This window comes from Lepidochelys olivacea, assembly GCF_965140295.1.
Source record: "Lepidochelys olivacea isolate rLepOli2 genome assembly, chromosome: 10".
NCBI lineage: Eukaryota > Metazoa > Chordata > Testudines > Cheloniidae > Lepidochelys > Lepidochelys olivacea.
In genome coordinates, this window is record NC_140420.1 from 22,791,348 (window position 1) to 22,811,473 (window position 20,126).

The window sequence follows — 20,126 nt, forward strand, 5'->3', positions numbered from 1 at the left end:
GCAAACATTGTTGGAAAAAATCAATCACCACTATCCTTTTTGATGGGAGAAATTTTATTTTTTAAATTCAAAAGCACATACAGATTTTTATAAATATTAGAGTAGTGTCCTCCTGTTTCACTAAAACTTACACTTTGGGTGATTGTCACCACATACAAAATCTGGCCAGAAAATGTATCTTGGGTAATAAGGGGCTTTAGCCAAACACTTGGCAGCTTTGCGGTCACATTCACACACTATTTTTTGGCATTTGTCTTCTAGTGAATCTGGAAAAGACAATGAAAACAAAGTACAAATGGTTCTTAAAGTAATTAAAGGACATCAAATGGTAACAGTAAGCAGTAAATGTAGTATTCAGAAAATTGTCCTGAATGTTAGTTTATTCCTGTATAAATTGTAACATCTTAATTTTTATAACAAGCCTTTTATTTTAACCAATTGTGATTTCTTTCCTCCTCTACTGTTCTTTACATATTTTGAAATTTTGTGCAGTACTTGATTAATAGTAAACCAGAATTCTCCCAAATTACTGGGCTAGACTGAACCTAGATGATGATGATACCTCCCAGCAGATGGAGATAGTGGGAGGAGAGGAGAGGAGAGGGGATTTGTGAGCAATCCCATCTGCAGAGCTCATTTTAGCTGAGAAATTAGTTCTGCTAATTGTGTTGGGAGGAATAAACCCTCAGTGAAGAGTTACCTTTTAATCCTCTGATGCTTACAAAATGGAGGGATTTTATTAGTTTAACTCCTCTTCAGAAAGAAGTAATGGTAATTGTTTTGTATCCTCCCTCTGCTCTAGTCAGAACTGTGTGAGAGAAGTGGCTCTTAAATACATACAGAGAATGAATGCCCTTGTAAAAGATGCAACATTAAAAGTTAGACTTATGTACTATAAAATTGAGTTGCAAAGGTGTTAGACTTCTACAGTAAACTTAACTCACTCATTTATACAATATGACTTGTTAAATAGGCTATTGAATATAGTGTGTAAGGTGCAATTTAACCTTACAAAAACTTGTTTCCTGTGTCTTTCACAAAGGTTTTGTTTGTAACTGTCATGTTGCAGTAACATGGTCTTTTTATTTTCTCCAACTCTGGTATTTGATCAGGTATTTGTAGTATACAGTGACCTGTAGAGAGCAAGTACAACAGTCTTGGAGGACCTACTTATATCAGGTGGCTTCTGACACTGTTAAATCAAAGTTGAATTGAGAAGCATAGAGTGGATCTTTAACTCTGTCCCTGAATCGCTCCCAGCTGTTGGCACAGTAACAGTTAAGATCTAGTCCATGCTATGAAATGGAACTGTGCTTGAAACATAACCATGTTAGATCTCAGAGCAGGTTACATCTGTAGAATAGACAAGATCTTAAATGAGAAGAATGCAGAACAGCACTCTCCCTTTCCCTCCCCCACCCCAAACTTTGCCTCCTTTCTGGCATGTCAGGCACCCTAAATTTAATACTTTGTATATCACGAGCATGCAGTTAACTTATTTTGGCTGTTACTAGAAGGCTGCCTTTAGACCATATTTTTTTTAAAATGGTTAAAATGTGTTGGTTAACATTTGTAATCCTAGTGTAGAAATGGTTTAACGCCTTTTTTTTAAAAAAAGTGATAAGTCCACGGACACCTAAAATTGATCACAAGCACTAGTTGGTTAATAACTTTAAAATAGTGCATCTTAAACATGACCTATTGTCATAATCTAGACATGTCCCCCAATGCAGCATTACATGCATTTAAATATGCTAGACTAAAACTAATTCTCAAACGCACCTGAGCAAAACAAATTAAGTTCAAAATGTGCCCTTTCTGTTGGCTAAATATCATATTTGTAAGAAGGAGTAAGTGACAGTAAGAAACCTACTGGCAAGACAACTTCCTGTTTCATATCAGTGTCCATATTTTTGTGTGGTGCCAACAGTAATTGCTTTCTAGATGGCTTCAGGGTTTTTGCTCCCAGGGTTTACCTCTGCAGCAGCAATACAGTTGGAACTACAATTACACGTGAGTAACTTTTGTCTTAAAATTTGTCAAATACTACAACATTTTGTGTTGCCCAGTTTTATGTAATCTTGTAATGAACAACTTAGTTTAAGCAGGGAGAATTAAACTTGCTGAGACCACGAATACTAAGTTTACAACTTTTGTGGGCTTAATCCTTCCTTCTTTTTGTAAACTTAATCACAGAATAACCTCTTCAGCTTCTGTTTTGCTTTACTATTCTCTGCACAGTTATAAAAATAGGAGGTCAGGTGACCAAATGAAAGGTGGAAAGCTAAAAGATAGGAACAAGTTACTGAGTCTGGACAGGGATATTAAACAAATTACTATCTGTTAACTTCCAGTCTCTGTAGTCTGTATACTTGGTATTAGAAAGGTCTCCCCCATTTCCCAATCTTCACTCTTGAAACCAGAAACCAATTTTGTGTCAAAATTTAGCTACATAAATAGAAGAACATAATCTTCTCTAATCTACAGTGGCGTCAGGTGTATAATGGCAAAGCATGCTTCCCTCTAGGTGTATCAAATTAAGTTGGTAGTAATAATAATGGTAAGAATCAACACACATGCTCTTTTCAGTGATTGGAATCACTATTAGCAGGTATAAAAACTTGGTGAAAGTCTTCAGGAAGGATTAATGACCTCCAAGATTGACTTCTTTAAATTAAGTAGTTTTCAAAGTAACTGCAATTAAGATATTCATCAGTAAACTAGGTAGAGATGGGGAGAGAGGACAGTAAAGATTTAACAAATAATACATAAAATAATTGTGGCTGTAGGAGTTATACCATACACATTGCAGAATTACTGAGACAATTTACATTGCAATGTTTGGCTACTGTTGTAAAATTGAGAGGGAAGTTACACAGAAAACCTCCCTCCCCACTCAAAACATTTAAGTCATAATTACAGCAAAATCTTTCCACTCTGAATCTTATTGTGTGCTGTCAATCTGAGTGAAGTCTTTGATTTCTAATTTCATTACTTTTGATTTAATCTGAGAAAAATTCTGTATAAATAACGTAACTTTAGTTCCCATATTTCAATCTTTGTTTCTGGCTCTCCACTAAAGATATTTCTTGAGGCTGAAGGGAAATAATTTGACTTCCTTCTGAGAGAAGGAAACTTGTACAGTACTCACAATTCTATTCTGCCTCTTGAAGGTATGTTAAAGCTTACAGCTGAAACTCTGGTGCATTGAAAAAAATTGTTTAAGCAGCATTTTTGTTGAACATGCATATTCTAAATGTGAATCCCATGTAGTTCCTCTTTCACATTAGTTTTCCTTATCCAAATTTTAGGGCTCAATGAATTCCTATCCTGACTTCTAGGGGAGATTTTTCTGTAGGGGCCTGATGCATTAATTTAGGAAATGAGTACTTGATCAATTTGACAGACTGTAGCTATTGTATAACCAGATTGTTTTGCTTTTCTTAATTTTACATGGTTTTTCCAGCTGGTCATGTCATTACTTAGCATTCCCCTTCTCCCCTCCCATAGTTTGGTAAATGTATTGTAGTTTAAATCTTACGGGAGAAAAAACACATTATCAAGATGCTGTGAGCAAGAAAATAATGACCCAAGGAATTCTGAAGTATGAATTTCTACATATTTTCAAAAAGAGAGTGCGTTTTTTGTGTGGCCTGTGGACATGTTGCTCCCCATATGTAAAGTAGCGCATTATTACATATACTAAAGCAGTGGTTCATAAATTATAGCTATGACTAAGTGGAGCCTTTCCCATTAGGCTGCAGTGTGAAACATTTTGGGAACCCAGCAGCAAGGAACTAGTAGCTGGGAGGAAAGATGGCTTATGAAGGGTGTGTGTGTGTGTGTGTTTTGTTTTTTGGGGGTGGGGGAAAAGTAGGCAAAGAATGGAAAAGTTGCAGAATCACTGTACTAAAGTGTATAGAAATGACAGTCATCCCAGATGTGCTTATGTCCATTTTGAATATTCAGATGTGGAGAAGCATTTCCCGCTATGTGTAAATTGTAAGATGCATTTGAAAGTACTTCAGTTTCTGAGTCTACTGTTGGCAGTGGCTATCTTGATGGCGAAGATTCCATTTGTGACCACAGCAGTGTAGCATAGTGTGGTTCTAGTAGCATGACAGAATGCAAAGTGTGTGTGTGATTGGTGATTAACTTTTTAAAGTTGCCTTGTATTGCTGTACATAGAGGATCGGATATGTATACCCAGTCATAGAAAAATCATCAGTTTGTGATCCCTCACTTTAAAGCTGTGGTTATTTTGAATCTCACTGAAGCTAAAACTTTAAGGATGAACAAATTTAGGAGCGTTAATAGACATGGTGCAAAGAAAGAAGGGCCAAAAATGAAGGAGGACAAAATAAGGAAGTTACAAGTGGCAGACTGGCATTGTGGTGGTCTTCCATGGACATGTGCCAGAAAGGGAATAGAGGTAATTACTCACCACACACAGCAGCATTGTCTTCACATTCCCAGTTATAGCTCTCTATCTTGGGCTTACAGCCTGCTTGCTCTGCTTTACTGTAGCAGCAGTCATGCTTAAAGCAGCACCTGACAGCAATAAAAAGATGGATTTATGTTTCTCTCACTATAATATTGTGTGGTCATGTAATGTTTGTAATGCTTTTGTTGGCACACTTACCTATTACCACAGTACACTCTCACTATAACAAACCTGTTGGGATCCATGCCTTTTTGTTAGGGCCAGGGGTTCTGTATAGCAAAAGGACAATCAAAGGAACGAAACTGCTGGAGTAAGTTAATGAAGTTGCCTTAGATAAAGGAGTTAGCTTAATTAATAAAATAATAATGATACTTAAGGCTTGGAGTTGGTCACAGAAGGTGATTTTAGGTGATCTCTGCACCTTGAGCCATGGTAACAAGGGTCAGGCTGTCAGCCCCTGCCGCAGCAGGGCTTCCGCTTCAGCCCTGGGAGGCTGGATGTGGGCCCACTCCTTAGTTTCTGCCCTTGGGCTTAACGTATGATGCCACAGAAAAATTGTGCATGCATGTGCAACATCCTTTTTTTTACAGTACTGTACTGTAGTTGGGATCCAGGGACTGCTACGTTATAGCTGAAGGTTTGTAATAATGAAGGGCATTATAGCGAGGGTGTACTGTACATAGGCTGTGCAACCACAAAACACTAAATGTCTCCATGAACAAATTCTTCTAGATCCAGTCGAGTCTTAATGAGAGAATAGATAATTGGCTTTAAATGTAGTATAGCACTTAAGCAACATTCTTTTGCCATGTTTATTCATATATCTAACCACTACTGAAAAAAACAAGTAGAATACCTAAGATCCACATTAGCTAATTTCCTGCAGTGCGGGGAAGGGCTTCAGCAGAGGGCAGGCAGCTGGAGGCTACATTGCTACAAATAGCAATGTATCTATTGAGGCATGGTTTAGGCAAGCAGAGTAAAGACAAGTCTGAAGGGCGCAGGTATGTAGTGGAGTACATATCCTACATGGCCCACAGCCCCACACACTCAAGTATGTACTCCCTTCAGGTGTGTCTTTACTTGCCTAAGCTGTGCCTCACTGTCTCCATTGCTGTTTATACCTGGAGGGGGTTACATGGGTCTATACACTACACACCATGAAAAGAAGTGTGCAGTATAATAGTACCCTGGCACAGTTAAGGGCATCCATTTTTGGATTTTATTACTAAAGAAGATAAGACAGTAAGGTATATTATGAAATAGTATTGTTTAAATAAAGACATTACTTAAGCTGTACTGTACTGTCCCTTAATTGTGGTAGAGAACCAAGCAATTCTTGTAGAGTGTATGGCCCTCAGTGAACAGACATAACTACTGTTTAATCAGAATAAAAGCAGAATTGTTGCTTAATTGGGATTTATTTGGACAGCACTGCTGAATTAAGTTGGTAAATGTCATTTAGTGAATGAAATTGAGTTGCTAATTTAGAAAAAATTTTGGGGATAACTCAAAATGCCTCACCCTTCCTGTTTGCTTTGTTTTTAAAAGACTTCGTAATTAACACAGCTAATATAGAAAAGCTATATAGGAAATAGTATTTTATTGTAAAATTGCTAGCATTTCATAAACCTTCTTGATTCTTGAGCCAGAGTCACTACTGTTGCAACAACCTTTGACAACTGGGGACATTTTGGGGGGATCTGGAATTAGGCGGCTGTAGGCTCTGCTACAAATTTTGGAGTCTTAACTATGCAATCATTACTGGTACACTCCTTTCTGTTCAGATGGAGAGTCGGATGTGTTAGTGAGCCCTTTTTGTTCAGTGATGACATCTGGTCTTTTCTGGTGACAAACAAATATAGTATTGTAGTGCGTATATGATTTTTTAGATAGTTCCTAGATTGGCATGTTTCACTTTTTAGGATCTGGACCTACAAAGATTAAAAAGTAGTGCTTTGACTTTCAGCACTATCAAGTTTTTATTTTTGTCTTTATTTTTGTTAAACTAATACTTGGCAGCTCGACATGACCCTTCATCTAAAGATTGCGAAGTTTCACAATGCTCTTGTGGTGTAGTTAAATATATGTATTTGACAGATAAAGAAACAAAGCACAGAAAAAATTGGTGACTTGTCCAAACTCCCTCAGCAGGACTGAGGTAGTCAGAAATATAGCCCAGGAAGTCATGGTTCTCTGCACCATGTTCTAACTACTAGATTATGCTGCCTCATGGAGTTAAAATTTACTATGTTTGTGGAAAAACAAAACAAGCCTTTGCCTAGCTGAAGTTTAGGAATTAATTTTAATCCATTTGTTTCAAATGTTTAAATACAAAAGTGTATTTAAGAATTGCTGTGTCTTACTTTGATTTTTATGAAAGTAACATAGCTGTAGGGATGTGATCAAAACATCAAAGAAATAAAACAGGGAGAATAGGAACTCAACTGCCCTTTGTGAAGCCCAAGTCTTCATAAAGGTCTTGTACTTTCTAGCTGCTGTCTAAATTGAGAAGCTCCATAAAGAGGTCTTAAAAACCAAGACAAAAGAAGGCAAGTTGTGTACCCACTAAACCCATACCACAAATAGCCATATTTTTTAAGCAGGAAGCTGGCTTGCCACCAGGGGCTTTTTATGGCATCTGAAAAAATATACCCCAGAATGAAGGATTTGAGCTTACAGTGACCACAAGCAAAGATAATACTCTTCTTTCCATCTGTATTCCTAATTTAGTAATTAAAGTAGCAATTACCTTCCACAGAGTTGTCTACAAAATAAATGTCAGATGTTACATTCAAAAGCTTCAAATAACCAGCCAGAGGATCATAAAATTTACTCCGCGTACAGTCAAGATTTCAGTACAACAAAGGAGTTTAAAATGTAATCTGTTTGTATATTCTAGCCCTAAAGAAATATTCAAAATAAAGTTCTGCTTTCCTGTTGGTTACAATACCATTTACTGTTAGGGTACCAACATCCCAAATTTGGGGTGCAACAGATAATGCAGAGGAGAGGGAGTGTCTTAGTAGGTTCATATTCCCAATGATTATCTTTAGAGCAGGCATTTTGTAGCTGAAAGATCAGAGTATGGTTACTACCAAGTGTAGTTTAAGATGTTGACATCCGTATGGATCCCACTGTAACCACTCATGCACGTAACCAGATCTTATTTTTCATAGTGTCTTTGAGGCTATGCATGCTTGTGTTTATGTGCCATACAAATCCAAGAGCAAGGAATTTTAATGAATCTGTAAACTCCCTATGACAGGAGAATTGCTAATATATTTGCTCTTTTTAAGAAAAAGGAGGGGGAGGGAGTAATCCAGGCAACTACAGGCCTGTTAACTTGACCTCAATTATGTGCAAGGTCTTGGAACAAATTTGGAAAGAGAAAGTAGTTAAGGACATAAAGGTGAATGGTGATTGGGATAAAATACAATATGCCTTTTCAAAAGGTAGATTGTGCCAGACCAACCTGATCACCTTTGAGAAGATAAGTGCTTTTCTTAGATATTAAATCTTCTACATTTCCTTTATCTGGATTTTAGTAAGGTATTTGAGACCGTTCCACATGGCAAAATAATTAAATTGGAGAAGATGGGGATTAATATGAGAATTGAAAGTTGGATAAGGAACTGGTTAAAGGGGAGATTTCAGTGCGTCATACTGAAAGATGACCTGTCAGGCTGGAGGGAGGTTACTAGTGGAATTCTTCAGGGAAGGTCTTGGGGCCCATTTTTATTATTGACTTGCCACAAAAAGCAGGAGTGTGCTAATAAAATTTGCAGATGACACAAAGTTGGGAGGTATTGCCAATATGGAGGAGGACCAGAATATCATACAAGAAAATCTGGGTGACCTTGAAAACTGGAGAAATAGAAATAGGATGAAATTTAATAGTGCAAACTGCAAGGTCATGCACTTACGGACTAACAAATCTTTTTGCTATAAGATGGGGATGACAGTTGGAAGTGATGGAGGAGAGAGACATTGGTGTGTTGGTTGATCACAGGATGACTGAGTTGCCAAGGTGATGTGGCTGTGAAAAAAGGCTAATGTAGTCCTAAAATACATCAGATGAGGTATTTCCAGTAGAGACCGGGAACTGTTAGTACCATTATGCAAGACATTGGTGAGACTTCATCTGGAATAGTGTGTGCAATTCTGGTCTCCTCTTTTAAGAAAGATGAATTCAAACTGGAACAGGTGCAGAGAACAGCTACTAGGATGATCCAAGGAATGGAAAACCTACCTTAGGAGAGAAAACTCAATGAGCTTGGCTTGTTTCATCATCATCATGTTCCCATTACGCCTCTGGTGTTTAGGGCAGCAACAAAGCTCCCCCAGTGATGAGCGCTGTCATTGCCAGGAGGCATTGGAGATGGATTGGCCATATGCTTCGGATGGAAAATGATTCCATCACTAGAGTAGCAATAAGATGGACACTTGAAGGCAAGCAAAAATGAGGCTGCCCAAAAAAACATGATGAAGAGCTGTGGAAGCCGAGCTGAAAATCTTGGGGCGTAGCTGGGGAACCATTGAAAGACTTATCAGAAACAGACAGGAGCAGCTTGTTTAACCAAACCAAACCAAAAGAAGGCTTAGGGCAGATATGATTGCTCTCTATAAATACCAGGGAGAGGGAAGAGTCATTTAAGTTAAGCACCACTGTGGACACAAGAATAAATGGATATAACCTGGCCATCAACAAGTTTACGCTTGAAATTAGGCCAAGTTTTCTAACCATCAGAGGAGTAAAGTTCTGGAACAGCCTTCCAATTGGGGCAGTGGAGGCAAAAAACAAGTGGCTTCAAGACAGAGTTTGATAAGTTTATGGAGGGGATGGTACGAGGAGAAGGCCTACAATGGCATGTAGCTGATCTGCAACTGCTAGCAGCAATCATCTCCAACAGCTGGTGATGGGGCCCTAGACGGGGAGGACTCTAAGTTACTACAGAGCATTCTTTCCCAGGTGTCTGGCTGGTGTCTTGACCACATGCTCACGGTCTAACTGATTCCCATATTTGAGATTGGGAAGGAATTTCCCACGGTCAGATTGGCAGAAACCCTGAGGTTTTTAATCTTCCTCTGCAGCATGGGGTGCACAGGTCACTTGCAGGTTTAAACTAGTGTAAATGGCAAATTCTCTGTAACTTGAAGTCTTTAAATCATGATTTGATGACTTCAGTAACTCAGCCAGAGGTTAGGGGTCTATTACAGGAGTGGGTGAGATTCTGCGGCCTACAATGTGCAGGAGGTCAGGCTAGATCAGGGGAGGGCAAACTACAGGCTGGATCTGGCCTGTCAAGGCTTTCAATCCAGCTCGGGGGATTGCCAGTCCCGTGGCGCAGCAGAGCTAAGGCAGGCTCCCTGGCCCTGCGCCACTCCCGGAAGCGGCCAGCACCATATCCTTGTGGCCCCTTGGGTGAGGCGGAGGGCTGTGTGTGCTGCCCTCGCCTGCAGGCACTGCTGCTGCAGCTCCCACCCCCAGGAACCACTGCCGGACATGCTGGCCACTTCCGGGAGTGGTGCAGGGCCAGGGCAAGCAGGGAGCCTGCCTTAGCTCTGCTGCACGCCACTGCCACCCCGGAGCTGCTGGAGGTAAGTGGCGCTGGGCTGGAGCCCACACCCCAAACTCCTCCGGCACCCCACACCTAAACGCCCTGCCCTAAGCCCCCTAACCCCGTGCCTTGAGCCGCTGGTGCACCCAACCCCCTGCTCTGAGCCCCTTCTTGCACTCTGCACCCCCTCCTGACCCCAACCCCCTGCCCTGAGCCCTCGAGCCCCCTCCTGCACCTCACACCATTCCTATATGCCAACCCCTTGTCCTGAACCCCTTCCTACACACTGCACCCCCTCCCACAGCCCACACTCCCTCCCGCACCCCAACCCCTTGCCCCAGCCCTACCTTCATGGTCTTGCATACAATTTCCACACCGAGATATGGCCCTCGGACCAAAAGGTTTGCCCATCCCGGGCTAGATGATGATGGGCCCTTCTGACCTTAAAGTTTGAGTGATAAAGGGTGGGTCGGCCACAAACGTTCCTTAGCTCCCTTGCAATTCCTTAGCTACATGGGCTTTGACTTAAAGAAGCAGGGATGGCATGTGGGTCATAGAATCCACACTGACTACAGCATCTCTAAGAATCACAATTACTGTAGGGTAAGTAACCATACTTTCATTTTCAAGTATGTGGGTAACGCATGGCCAGAAAGTGTTAAACATCCTGCAAAATAAATAACTCTCAAAAGACACGTGGGGAGATAATGTTTGTCTGTTTACGTATGTCTGAGTAGGGTTGACAATGTAATCAACAGTCCCTGTCTATGTTGTATTCTGATAGTTCAGAGATCAAAAGAACATCCTAGCATTTAAATGAATTGTAAACATAGGATATCTCGGTATTCATCTATCTTTCATACTGTGAATGGTGGAGGAACAAGCAAATGGCTTTAATTCTATAGCTAAGTAATGGTAATGGACCTCCTTCTAAGTTATCCTAATTACCTTTTGTTCCTGGAGGAACTCCCAACTTGTCAAAGAGGACATGAAATTGTATAAAAGATCCTTGGGTCTTGATTCTGTCATCTCAGATCTGCTTAAGCTTCATCAGGGAAAGTTTGAGTCACAAGACTGAGGTCCCAGTTATGCTATTATGCCTTGAATGAGATTTGGACATTGGACTATAACCTATGAACTATTTCTGAAAACTCTTTGCAACTACAAAGCCCACGATCTCTGGTATGAATCTGAACCTCAATGAATTGAACTCATGTCTGTATATATATTCATCTTTTTAACCATACTCTTGTTTTTTAATGAATTTTAGTTCACAAGAATTGGCTGTAGTGTATATTTGGGTAAGATCTGGAATATTCAATAACCTGGGAGGTAATGTGTCCGATCCTTTGGGATTGGTAGAACCTTTTCTTTTATATGATGAAATAAGATTTTCAGATATCATCATATTTGACTTAGCTACTTGGATGGAGACCTAAGGCTGGAACACTTTAAGGGAAGCGTTTGGACTTCTGAGTAACCAGTAAGGTAATAAAGAAGCTGTTTTGTGCTGGCTTGGTAAATCTAAATGTTGGAATATCCACCAACTTTTGGGGTTTTGGCTGCCCTATTCTTTGCAGTTCACCATAATTGAGTGACCACAGCTGGCCCCACTGAGATCCCGGTCACAATGTGTCTGTGGATCCTGCTGTAGGTGACTGACAGGCAGTACCCTTACCAGATGGTGAGAGTGAGGAATCTTGGCTGTATCAATCAAATAGGGATTGAGGTACTGCTTTTTGAACTTAGTCTTTGTTTTGGCTGCCACGTCAAGTGCACAATGTTTCACAAAGGTCAGTGACTTGCTTATGGCTGCCTTACAGATCTCGGAGATCAGTATATTTCTAAAGCAGGCTGAAGATGTCCCCTGGGCCCTGGAATAGCATTCCTTGACATTTTTGGGAGAGGCTTTCCAGTCAATTGATAGCAGATTACACAGTGCATTTCACTGCTTTGAGATACTCTCAGGCTAGATGACTTGGCATTTCTGCACACCAGGTATATGGGCACAGAGACCAAGGTAGAAGTCCTGAAAGATTTGGCCCTTGTAATAAAGCAGGGCCCTGAACATGTATGAAGCTTCTTTACTGATGAGTGCAGCTGAGGGAAGACCATCCGTAGAATAATACTGGTTCACAGGGAATTCTGAGAACACTTTAGGGATGAATCTTGGGTGCAGTTTAATCACCACTTTGTCATCATGGAAGGATATATATTGCTGTCCTGCCAGGAGAGCTTGCAGTTCTCACTCTCCATATTGGCGTGATGGCTATGAGAGAGACTCGTAATGGTGAGGTGGTATAACGAACATTACATTAACTATTTGAATTGAGGCTCCATGAGCTGTAGAACCACATCAAGCTTCCATGTGGGAGCAGGGTCTCTAACCATAGGGCAGGCATGGAGAAGGCCCTTGAAGAATCTCAATACGGTGGAATGTGAAAAGATTGAACGTGACTGTATTGGGGTGTGGCATGCTAATATTGCTGCCAGATGGACTTTAGCTCCATTTAAAAGGCTAGGCCTGCTTGCTTCAGCAGCAGTATGCAGTGCAGAATCTTTGGTATTGGGGCCTCCACTGGCTTCACATTGAGTTCACCCTGACCTGCCAGTATGGAAAATCTTTTTCCACTTCAAGAAGTAAGGCTTCCTGGTGGAGGGTTTGACACTGTAAAATGATCTCTTGGACCTGCAGGGAGTAATTTTTAGCAGTCCTGCTCAACCACCCGACATCTAGGTCATCAGAAGCAGTAATTGGGCCTGGGAGCAATATTTGACCATAGTTTTATGAAAACATGTCTGAACAGGTGGGAAGGCATATGGGGAAATGGCTGGGCATATGTAGGTGGTCTGATAGCCCACTACTGGCAGAGTCAATTTTGACTCTCTTGACCATAGCTTGGATATGATCCTGGAGATCAGTGGGAAGATTTACTTTGCTGGTGTCAACAACTGCTGTACAAGGCACCTAGAAGGGAGCCAGAGCTCATATCTCCTTGGGAGCAGAAAGGGGATGATGCACTTGGCATTGTCTGCCATGGCAAACAGTCTATCGTGGGAGTTGTATACCAATGGAATATCAGTTCCAGGATGGATTTCTTCAGTGACTGCTGATGGCTGGTTGCCACGTTCCTTATCAGAAAGTCCACTAGGTTGTTGCTGACCCCTGGTAAGTGCAGAGCTATCTTAGTCACTCCATGCTGACTGCACCATTCCCAGAACTATAGCCTCCCCTGCAGAAAGGGGATGATGATCAAGTGCATCCTTGCCCACAGTAAATCAAATACTTCTTGTGGGTCAAGTAGATGGTGATATGCAAATTGGAGCAGTGACCTCATCTTGAGTTTGGAGTGATGGGATGATGGAGGCAAGTATTACCATCCTGAACTTGTGATGGTGTATATATTTGAGTCTGCTGAGGTCTAGTATAGGATGGTGCCTCTTTATTTCCTCTAGATAAAGGACTCTGATGGGTCTGGCATCACAGTGCCCCATTGTGGCAGGGGTGGATGGGGTGTCGGGGCCTCGCCACTCAAGTTCCCACGCCCATCCCTTGAAGGGCGTTCCAATGTGGCTCAATGGCCGGTTTCCCCGTGCTCGCCCCTTGGTCGGGGTAGCGGGACCTAATGGCCAGAGTCCATCTGTCGCACCCCAAGTATCCAGGCAGAGTGGCCCAACGGCCAGAGTCCATCTAGCTCGCCCTGAGTATCCAGGCAGTGTGGCCCAACGGCCAGAGTGGTAGGGGGACCCGGGCCCGCCCTCTCCAAGGGTCCCGACCCAGGACTCTCCTATTGGCGGGGTTTCCCCTCGCGCTTAGCTTGGTGGTGATCCGCCCACAACACGCCGAGGGTCAGTGCAGTTTTAATGCTGCTTGTCTCTAAAGTTCCCCTGGGTCACTTTCTACCCTCAACGTTGTGTTCTCCACACTGGGGGGCAGGGCCTCCGGTCCATCCCCTCCTGTTGAGACCTCCATCTGGGACGCCAGGTGCGTCCCAGCTTGGCTGGATCCTGGAGCATTGGCTGTCCCTCCTCAAGAGCTGGCGGTGTGCCGCCTCCTACTCCGGTGGTCAACCTAGACTGAACACTTCTGCAGGCTTTTATACCTATTCTCCAGTTGGAGCATGCCCAGCAGGGCTTCCGGGGCGGGGCGTCCTCTGTCAGGAAGGAAGGGTTAACCCCTGCGGTACCAGTGCAGGGCCACTCTGCCCCATCACAGACTCTCTTTGTTGTACCTAGGGTATTTCCTGGTCTAGTACTCTGTGGTAAAACTGGGTATGCAATCTCTGGTGTGTGGTGGTTGAGGGTATGCCTTTCAATAGGGTGGAAGAGCATAGATTCCTAAAGAGCATAGGTTCACTGTGGAATCTCAGTGAATATAAGTAGGGGGTCTCCTTAAATCACAGAGAAATCACACAATTTTTGCAGGTTGGTCATGACATAAATAGCATATTTCAAGGATGTAGCAACCTTTACTGACTAAAGTGCTGTGCTGCGCTAGCATGTCTTCAGAGCTGCATGCCCAGGCAGGAGCTGCCACTATCTGCTCGGCTTTCAGAGCTGGGTGACCCTAGACCATATTTCACAGGGGAGACCAGATTTCCCAGTTCTGAATTTGGTAAAGCCTCATATTTAGGGGTCTCAGTCCATTTGCTGAACAGCTACCAACATTTGAGGGGTTAATTCTAAATTGTGGCTTGTACCTTACAAGGGAACATCCCAAGATTTGGCATCTTAGTGCTTTTTGCATGATCACCATCATCATCATCATGGTGGTCATAGACTTGGGTGCCTTTTAGGCTAAACTGGCTTTTTATGATGTCTTGGCTCCTCTGCTTTTGTAAGGAAGCTTGGGCAGGAAGAACGTCTCTCTCTGCCTATTTGGCCCACTGACAAGAATAGGCCACCTTCAATTGGAGTGAGGCTGCTTGAATGTACCTTCCTTCCAAACAGCTCACAGGCACAGGGCTCTTGTGTGGCCCAGATGCACAGTATTCAAATAAAATCCAGTGTTGCATGCATAAGGTGTATGAATGTACACCTAGAGTGGAATCCACACTGGCACAAAAATGTATAATTTATAAATATACTTTTTTGGATAATTTGGTCTGTTTGCACAAGTTTTCTTTCATAGATTCCTTTTTTTCAGACACTAATAACAATCTAAACCACTCACTTTTGGGGTTGAAATTTTCCATGTTTGGGCCCATAAATAATTTTTTTCTGGAAAGAGTAAGAAATATCCTTCCAGCTCTTCATTACAAAAGGCAAAAAAGCTGCTTTTTATCCTTGTGAGAACATTACCATCATTTCTGATATACAGAACTTAAAAAGGGATGAGCTTTAAAACTTCCTCTGAGAAGATGGATTATAAAATGAAGTCTGGGACACTCGGTCAAACAATAGCAGTAGCAAAGTGGTGAACTCATCCTATAAAGTTAGTACAACTCACTGAGCGGAGTTCAAAGCCAAGGAAGACTCATGTAAAAATTTCATTGCAATGGAATTTTAGCACTCTGAAGCTACACCTTGCCCACTGGGCCAGATACTGCCCCCATTTATACACCCCACTAGTGTTAAATAGGCTAAATTCTTACCTGATTTACAGCCTATTTTATTCTCTCCCCTACTGTTCTTGTGTTAAACCCAGTATTTTGGTTAAATATAAATGTGTTCTCTTACCAGTCTACTTTATCCTTGGGCCAGCCTTGCCCTCCCAGACCACAATAGCATCCATAACGTAGATAGGCAAAAGGAGTGCGTCCTGTGCTGCATTTAATGGCTCCAGCTAATTCAAGGATTCCTCTTCGATTCCTAGAATGTTTTTTTCCCAAAGCACCTTTATAATCTAAAGAAAAACCAAGATGCTTCACTCAGTATCTGAATAATCTTTCTGAGAATGTTCACTATGCACTTTAGAGCTTCAGTTATTTGAAACTGTTAATGTTGTCTTTACTCTGTTAGAGATTTTAATGTTTAAATGCTTGTTTTTTAACATACTACTAAGAGCATAGTAAAGTGGTAATCTCATGCTTACCTCATTGGAGTAGAGTCCTCTACATTATTAAATAAAATTGGGTCATGTAGTGGGGAGGATATGTTGGCTTTAAATTCCATTGTATAATCTATGACAGATTATCAATCGTTATGACAGAAGTAATAATGGTCATACTTAGACTTCAAAGGAAGACTATAAATGACCCTCCGATGAGAGGATTAGAATAGAGTTTGACTGACAGTTATGACCTCAAGCACTGGGATGTTGGAATAAAGGCAGAGCCCATTATAATTGGAGAGAGAGAGCTAGAACGTTGGAACCGTAATCTCCAATTTACCAGGACTGTAATTATAAGATGTAACCTACCTAACTAGGCTTTTACCTATCCTGGATACGAGATAATTCATTTATTTGATTTACTAATACACTACAAAACTTCCCAACCTGAGTAGTGCTGCAACCCAGTGTGCCAGGTTGCAACACCCAGAACAGGGAGCCAGCCCAAAGGACATGAATTGCTGCTGCAGAGTGAAAACCCATCCCACCTCCCTCCCTCCCCTGACCTGCTCTCTGCACCATGCTGCGATTAGGGTTGTGCTGGGGCAGAGGGTGCTGCTGCAGATGGTCTGTGCCCCTCAGCAGGGTGAGGAGGAGGAAGTAGAGTTCACCCATTGAACCAGAAAGCTTTATCTGCTACAGGAAATAATTTTTATTTACACTGAGGTCTAAGGTGCATAACTTTATAAAATTATGATGCATAACTAAATAAATTTACAGAAGCCCATTATAACACTGCCTATTCTTCAGGCTGCTTGACACTTCCCATTATAAGACCCTGTCTTCAGTGGCTTACAACTTTGCCAAATTTTAGTCCTTTGGGGTGAAATTTTCCATATTGGGGGTGTCACTCACACATATATTGGGATGTGTTACTCAGACACAATTTTGTTTTAAACATTTGAGCCACAACAGTTCAGCCACTTCAGAGATCAAGTCTACGGGTTGTTATGCAATGTTTAAAAAAAATTCTAATTAACTTTTCTCTGAAAATCTCTGACCCCCTTGTTTTAGAGCAGTGATTAGTAATTTGGCCGGGGGAGCCCTTTGTGTCATGGATATGCCTTTTTACTTCCCTATGAAAATCTGTCCAAATTGGCCAAGTAATGCACTTTTGAAAAATGTTTCCACATGCCTAGCAGAGACTTCATAGACTTCTAGCAGTTGATTTTTTTTCAAGATTCAATGCATGCTCAAGCTTCACAGCTCCTAGTACTGACCAGATTGTTCATGTGCTGTCTCCATAGAGTGACTGAGCATGCCTGAGGCTTCTGGAGAAGCTGGGCCTTCTCTGTAGTTGTTGCTCAAGAGTGGGCTTGGTTGGGTGATGAGCACCAGAACTGAGAGGAGGGAGCCTGTCTCTCCAATGCTCTCAATGTTCCCCCCTAAAGAAGCCCAGGCAGCATAAAAAAGGAAGCCATCTGACCTGAATACAGAGGGGACCAGAGCCAGACTTGGAGACTGGGAGTGTGTGTGTGTGTGTTTCGGGGGAAAGGGGGATTGGGACAAGGAGCCTAGTAGAACCTTCATTGAGTCCCATTGTGCATTTGCATTAGTATAGAAGAATTCTTCTTCTATAGTATGTGATCATGTACTTAGACTGTTTTCCACAAGACCCCTGCCTCATTCAGGGCACAGGCTGGAGTCCGTAATGTAGAGTCATGCTATAATGAAGGAGATTGTCTGTCTGTAAAATCCCTGATTCATTTGTTGCAGAAATTGGAAGGTGTGTAGTGAATCAGGCAGGGGATTGCAGGAAGAGAAAGGACTATCTCATGGTTAAGGTAGTTAAATGCTTCCCTGGAGAATTGAATTCTATCCCTGCTTCTGCCACAGAGTTCCTAGGGCAGGAAAGTCACTCAAACCAAACTTCTCATTGGTGGTCATTAACTGTGTTCCTTATTTTGTGGGTGCCCAACTTGATACCCTGGGTTTACTCTGCAGAAGTGCTGAGCACTCAGCTGCAACTGAAGTTCATGGGAGCTGTGCTTTGAACAACTTAAATCCTATATAAAGCTAAGTATTTGGGAAAATCAGGTCCTAGTGTCTCAAGTGTGGCATCCAAACCGATGGATACTTTGGACGTTACTCTCTCTCTCGCTCTCTCTCTGCCTCAGTTCCCCATCTGTAAAATGGGGATAAGACCCCCCCTCATCTCATGGGGTGTTGTGGAAAATAAAATCATTAATGTTTGTAAAACACTCATGCTGTATTAAAGAGCACCACAGAAAACCCCAGGATAAAAGTGAACATGGAATTATTAGAGCAGGGTTTGAATAATGTGCAGTAAATTGAGCAATAAGGAGAAAATAAAATATTTAATAACTGTTCACTAAGTGAGCACTGCTCCTTCTGGACTATGAATATGGGAGGGGTCCTGTGGAAAAATAGTATGTAATTAAAGACTAAATCATAATGTGCCCACATAAGGGGGCTTACTTAAGGTTGTACAGGCAATCTTGATTCTGGCATTTCCTAATCTTTGATTCTAGCATTTCCTAATGTTTTGACTTTGCCCTCTTAATATTTTTATATATACTCCACATGAGCTATGGATAAATGTGTAGGTCTGCAATATATATTTTGCTGGGATCTGCAATCTTTAGTTTAAAGTATTGTTATGTAAATCTTTTGCATATAGCACTGATTTTTTTTTAGGTTTTTTTTTTTGTGTGTGAAAGAAATGCAAAACCTACTTTATATTTGCAACATTAAGGTTACAGTTAGCCACCCAGAAGTCAAGAAACTGAAAAGCTCTGAGTGCCAGCTGTAAAGTGGCCGCATTACAAATATTCTCTCTGAAGTGGTAGATCATTTTTCAATTACTACTTGGACTATCCGTTTCTGATTTGGCTGAGTTATACGTTATCCAAATACTTTCTACAGACTTGTGGCACCTTAGAGACTGACAAATTTATTAGCGCATAATGAATGCTCAAGAGTGGGCTTGGCTGGGTGACGAGCGCCAGAACTGAGAGGAGAGCGCCTTATGCTCTAATAAATTTGTTAGTCTCTAAGGTGCCACAATTCCTCCTTTTCTTTTTACGGATCCAGACTAACGGGCTGCTACTCTGAAGCCTGTCAGACGATTGTAACTGCACACGCCCAGCCCAGGTTTTGTGTTCAATTAAATAGAATACAGCCCAGATCCCCGCTGTGAGGCGATGCCTGGAGGAGCCCGTAGACCCGTACTGAGACCGAAGTGATTTCTCGCTCACCCGACCCCTGAACTTTTCACTCTGGCTTCCCTCTCTCTGCTCGGGGGGGACACTCTCTCCTTCCCAACTTCTGTTGGACTCTAACTTGTTTCAGACCAATGGCCCCAAGGCAGCTCCCCCTGTGTTCGCTGCAGCTGGGCCCCGGCGAAAGGGCAGGCCGGCGGCCGCAAGCTCTCCACTCACCCGTCTGCAGCAGGAGCAGCAGAGGCAGCAAGAACGCCAGGCGCCGGGGTCCCATGAGGAGCGCCGCGGAGTCGGGCGGGTGGCCGGCGGCCGCGGGTGAGTCGCTGCGCTTCTGTCTCCCTGGCGCTCAGCCTGGGCTCGCGGTCCCTGCCGAGGCTGCTGCGCACCGTGAGCGGTGGGTGGGTGAGAACAGCGTCTGCTGCCTATAAAGCGTTGCCCTCAGCCTGCCCCCCCCCCTCCCCAGTTCTTCACGTCTGCAGAGCGTGAGGCCAAGCCTCGGGGTCCATTCGCCCGTGGGGAGGGGCGCCTGCTGCTGCCCCAGTCAAGGAAGAGACTCGTGAAGCGCTGGCACCATTCACTTGGGTAGCAAGCGACCTGAGGCTGGGCTCCAGGGCCAGACTGTCGGCTCCAGAGCCCTGCTCCTCAGGGACAGTCCGCTTTTGCAGCGGCAGTGGAGCTTGGTCTTATTTCTGGAGACTTACTAGTCATCATCATTGTAATAATTCCACAAATGCTCAAAGTAAAACCCCCAGCACAAGAGCATGAAATCTTGTCAGTATCGGAAAATGCAGGGGACAAATATTAAAACCTCTGCATGCATCAATTCTGTGTGCAGTCAGATACTCTGCTCTCTGCTGTAGGCTCCTGCTTATCCACACTCTCTCTCC

The 20,126-nt window shown here is 42.6% G+C and overlaps 1 protein-coding gene across 1 annotated transcript; it reads right to left on the reverse strand.

Annotated features, from left to right (window-relative positions):
* Nucleotides 1-78: 78 nt before the first annotated feature.
* PLA2G10 (phospholipase A2 group X) lies at nucleotides 79-19,793 on the reverse strand. The gene is made up of 4 exons (XM_084641882.1): nucleotides 19,459-19,793; nucleotides 15,685-15,850; nucleotides 4,445-4,551; nucleotides 79-266 (listed from the first exon to the last, which is right to left on the reverse strand). Exons 1-4 carry the CDS (start codon nucleotides 19,511-19,513, stop codon nucleotides 121-123), a joined length of 474 nt encoding a protein of 157 aa, XP_084498008.1. The 5' UTR covers nucleotides 19,514-19,793; the 3' UTR covers nucleotides 79-120.
* Nucleotides 19,794-20,126: the final 333 nt, after the last annotated feature.

Coding starts and splice junctions, on each gene's coding strand:
- PLA2G10 (XM_084641882.1), bottom strand. CDS start 19,513: ATGGGACCCCGGCGCCTGGCGTTCTTGCTGCCTCTGCTGCTCCTGCTG. Junction 15,851..19,458: donor GCTGCTCCTGCTGCAGACGG/GTGAGTGGAGAG, acceptor GTTTTTCTTTAG/ATTATAAAGGTGCTTTGGGA. Junction 267..4,444: donor AGACAATGCTGCTGTGTGTG/GTGAGTAATTAC, acceptor TGTCTTTTCCAG/ATTCACTAGAAGACAAATGC.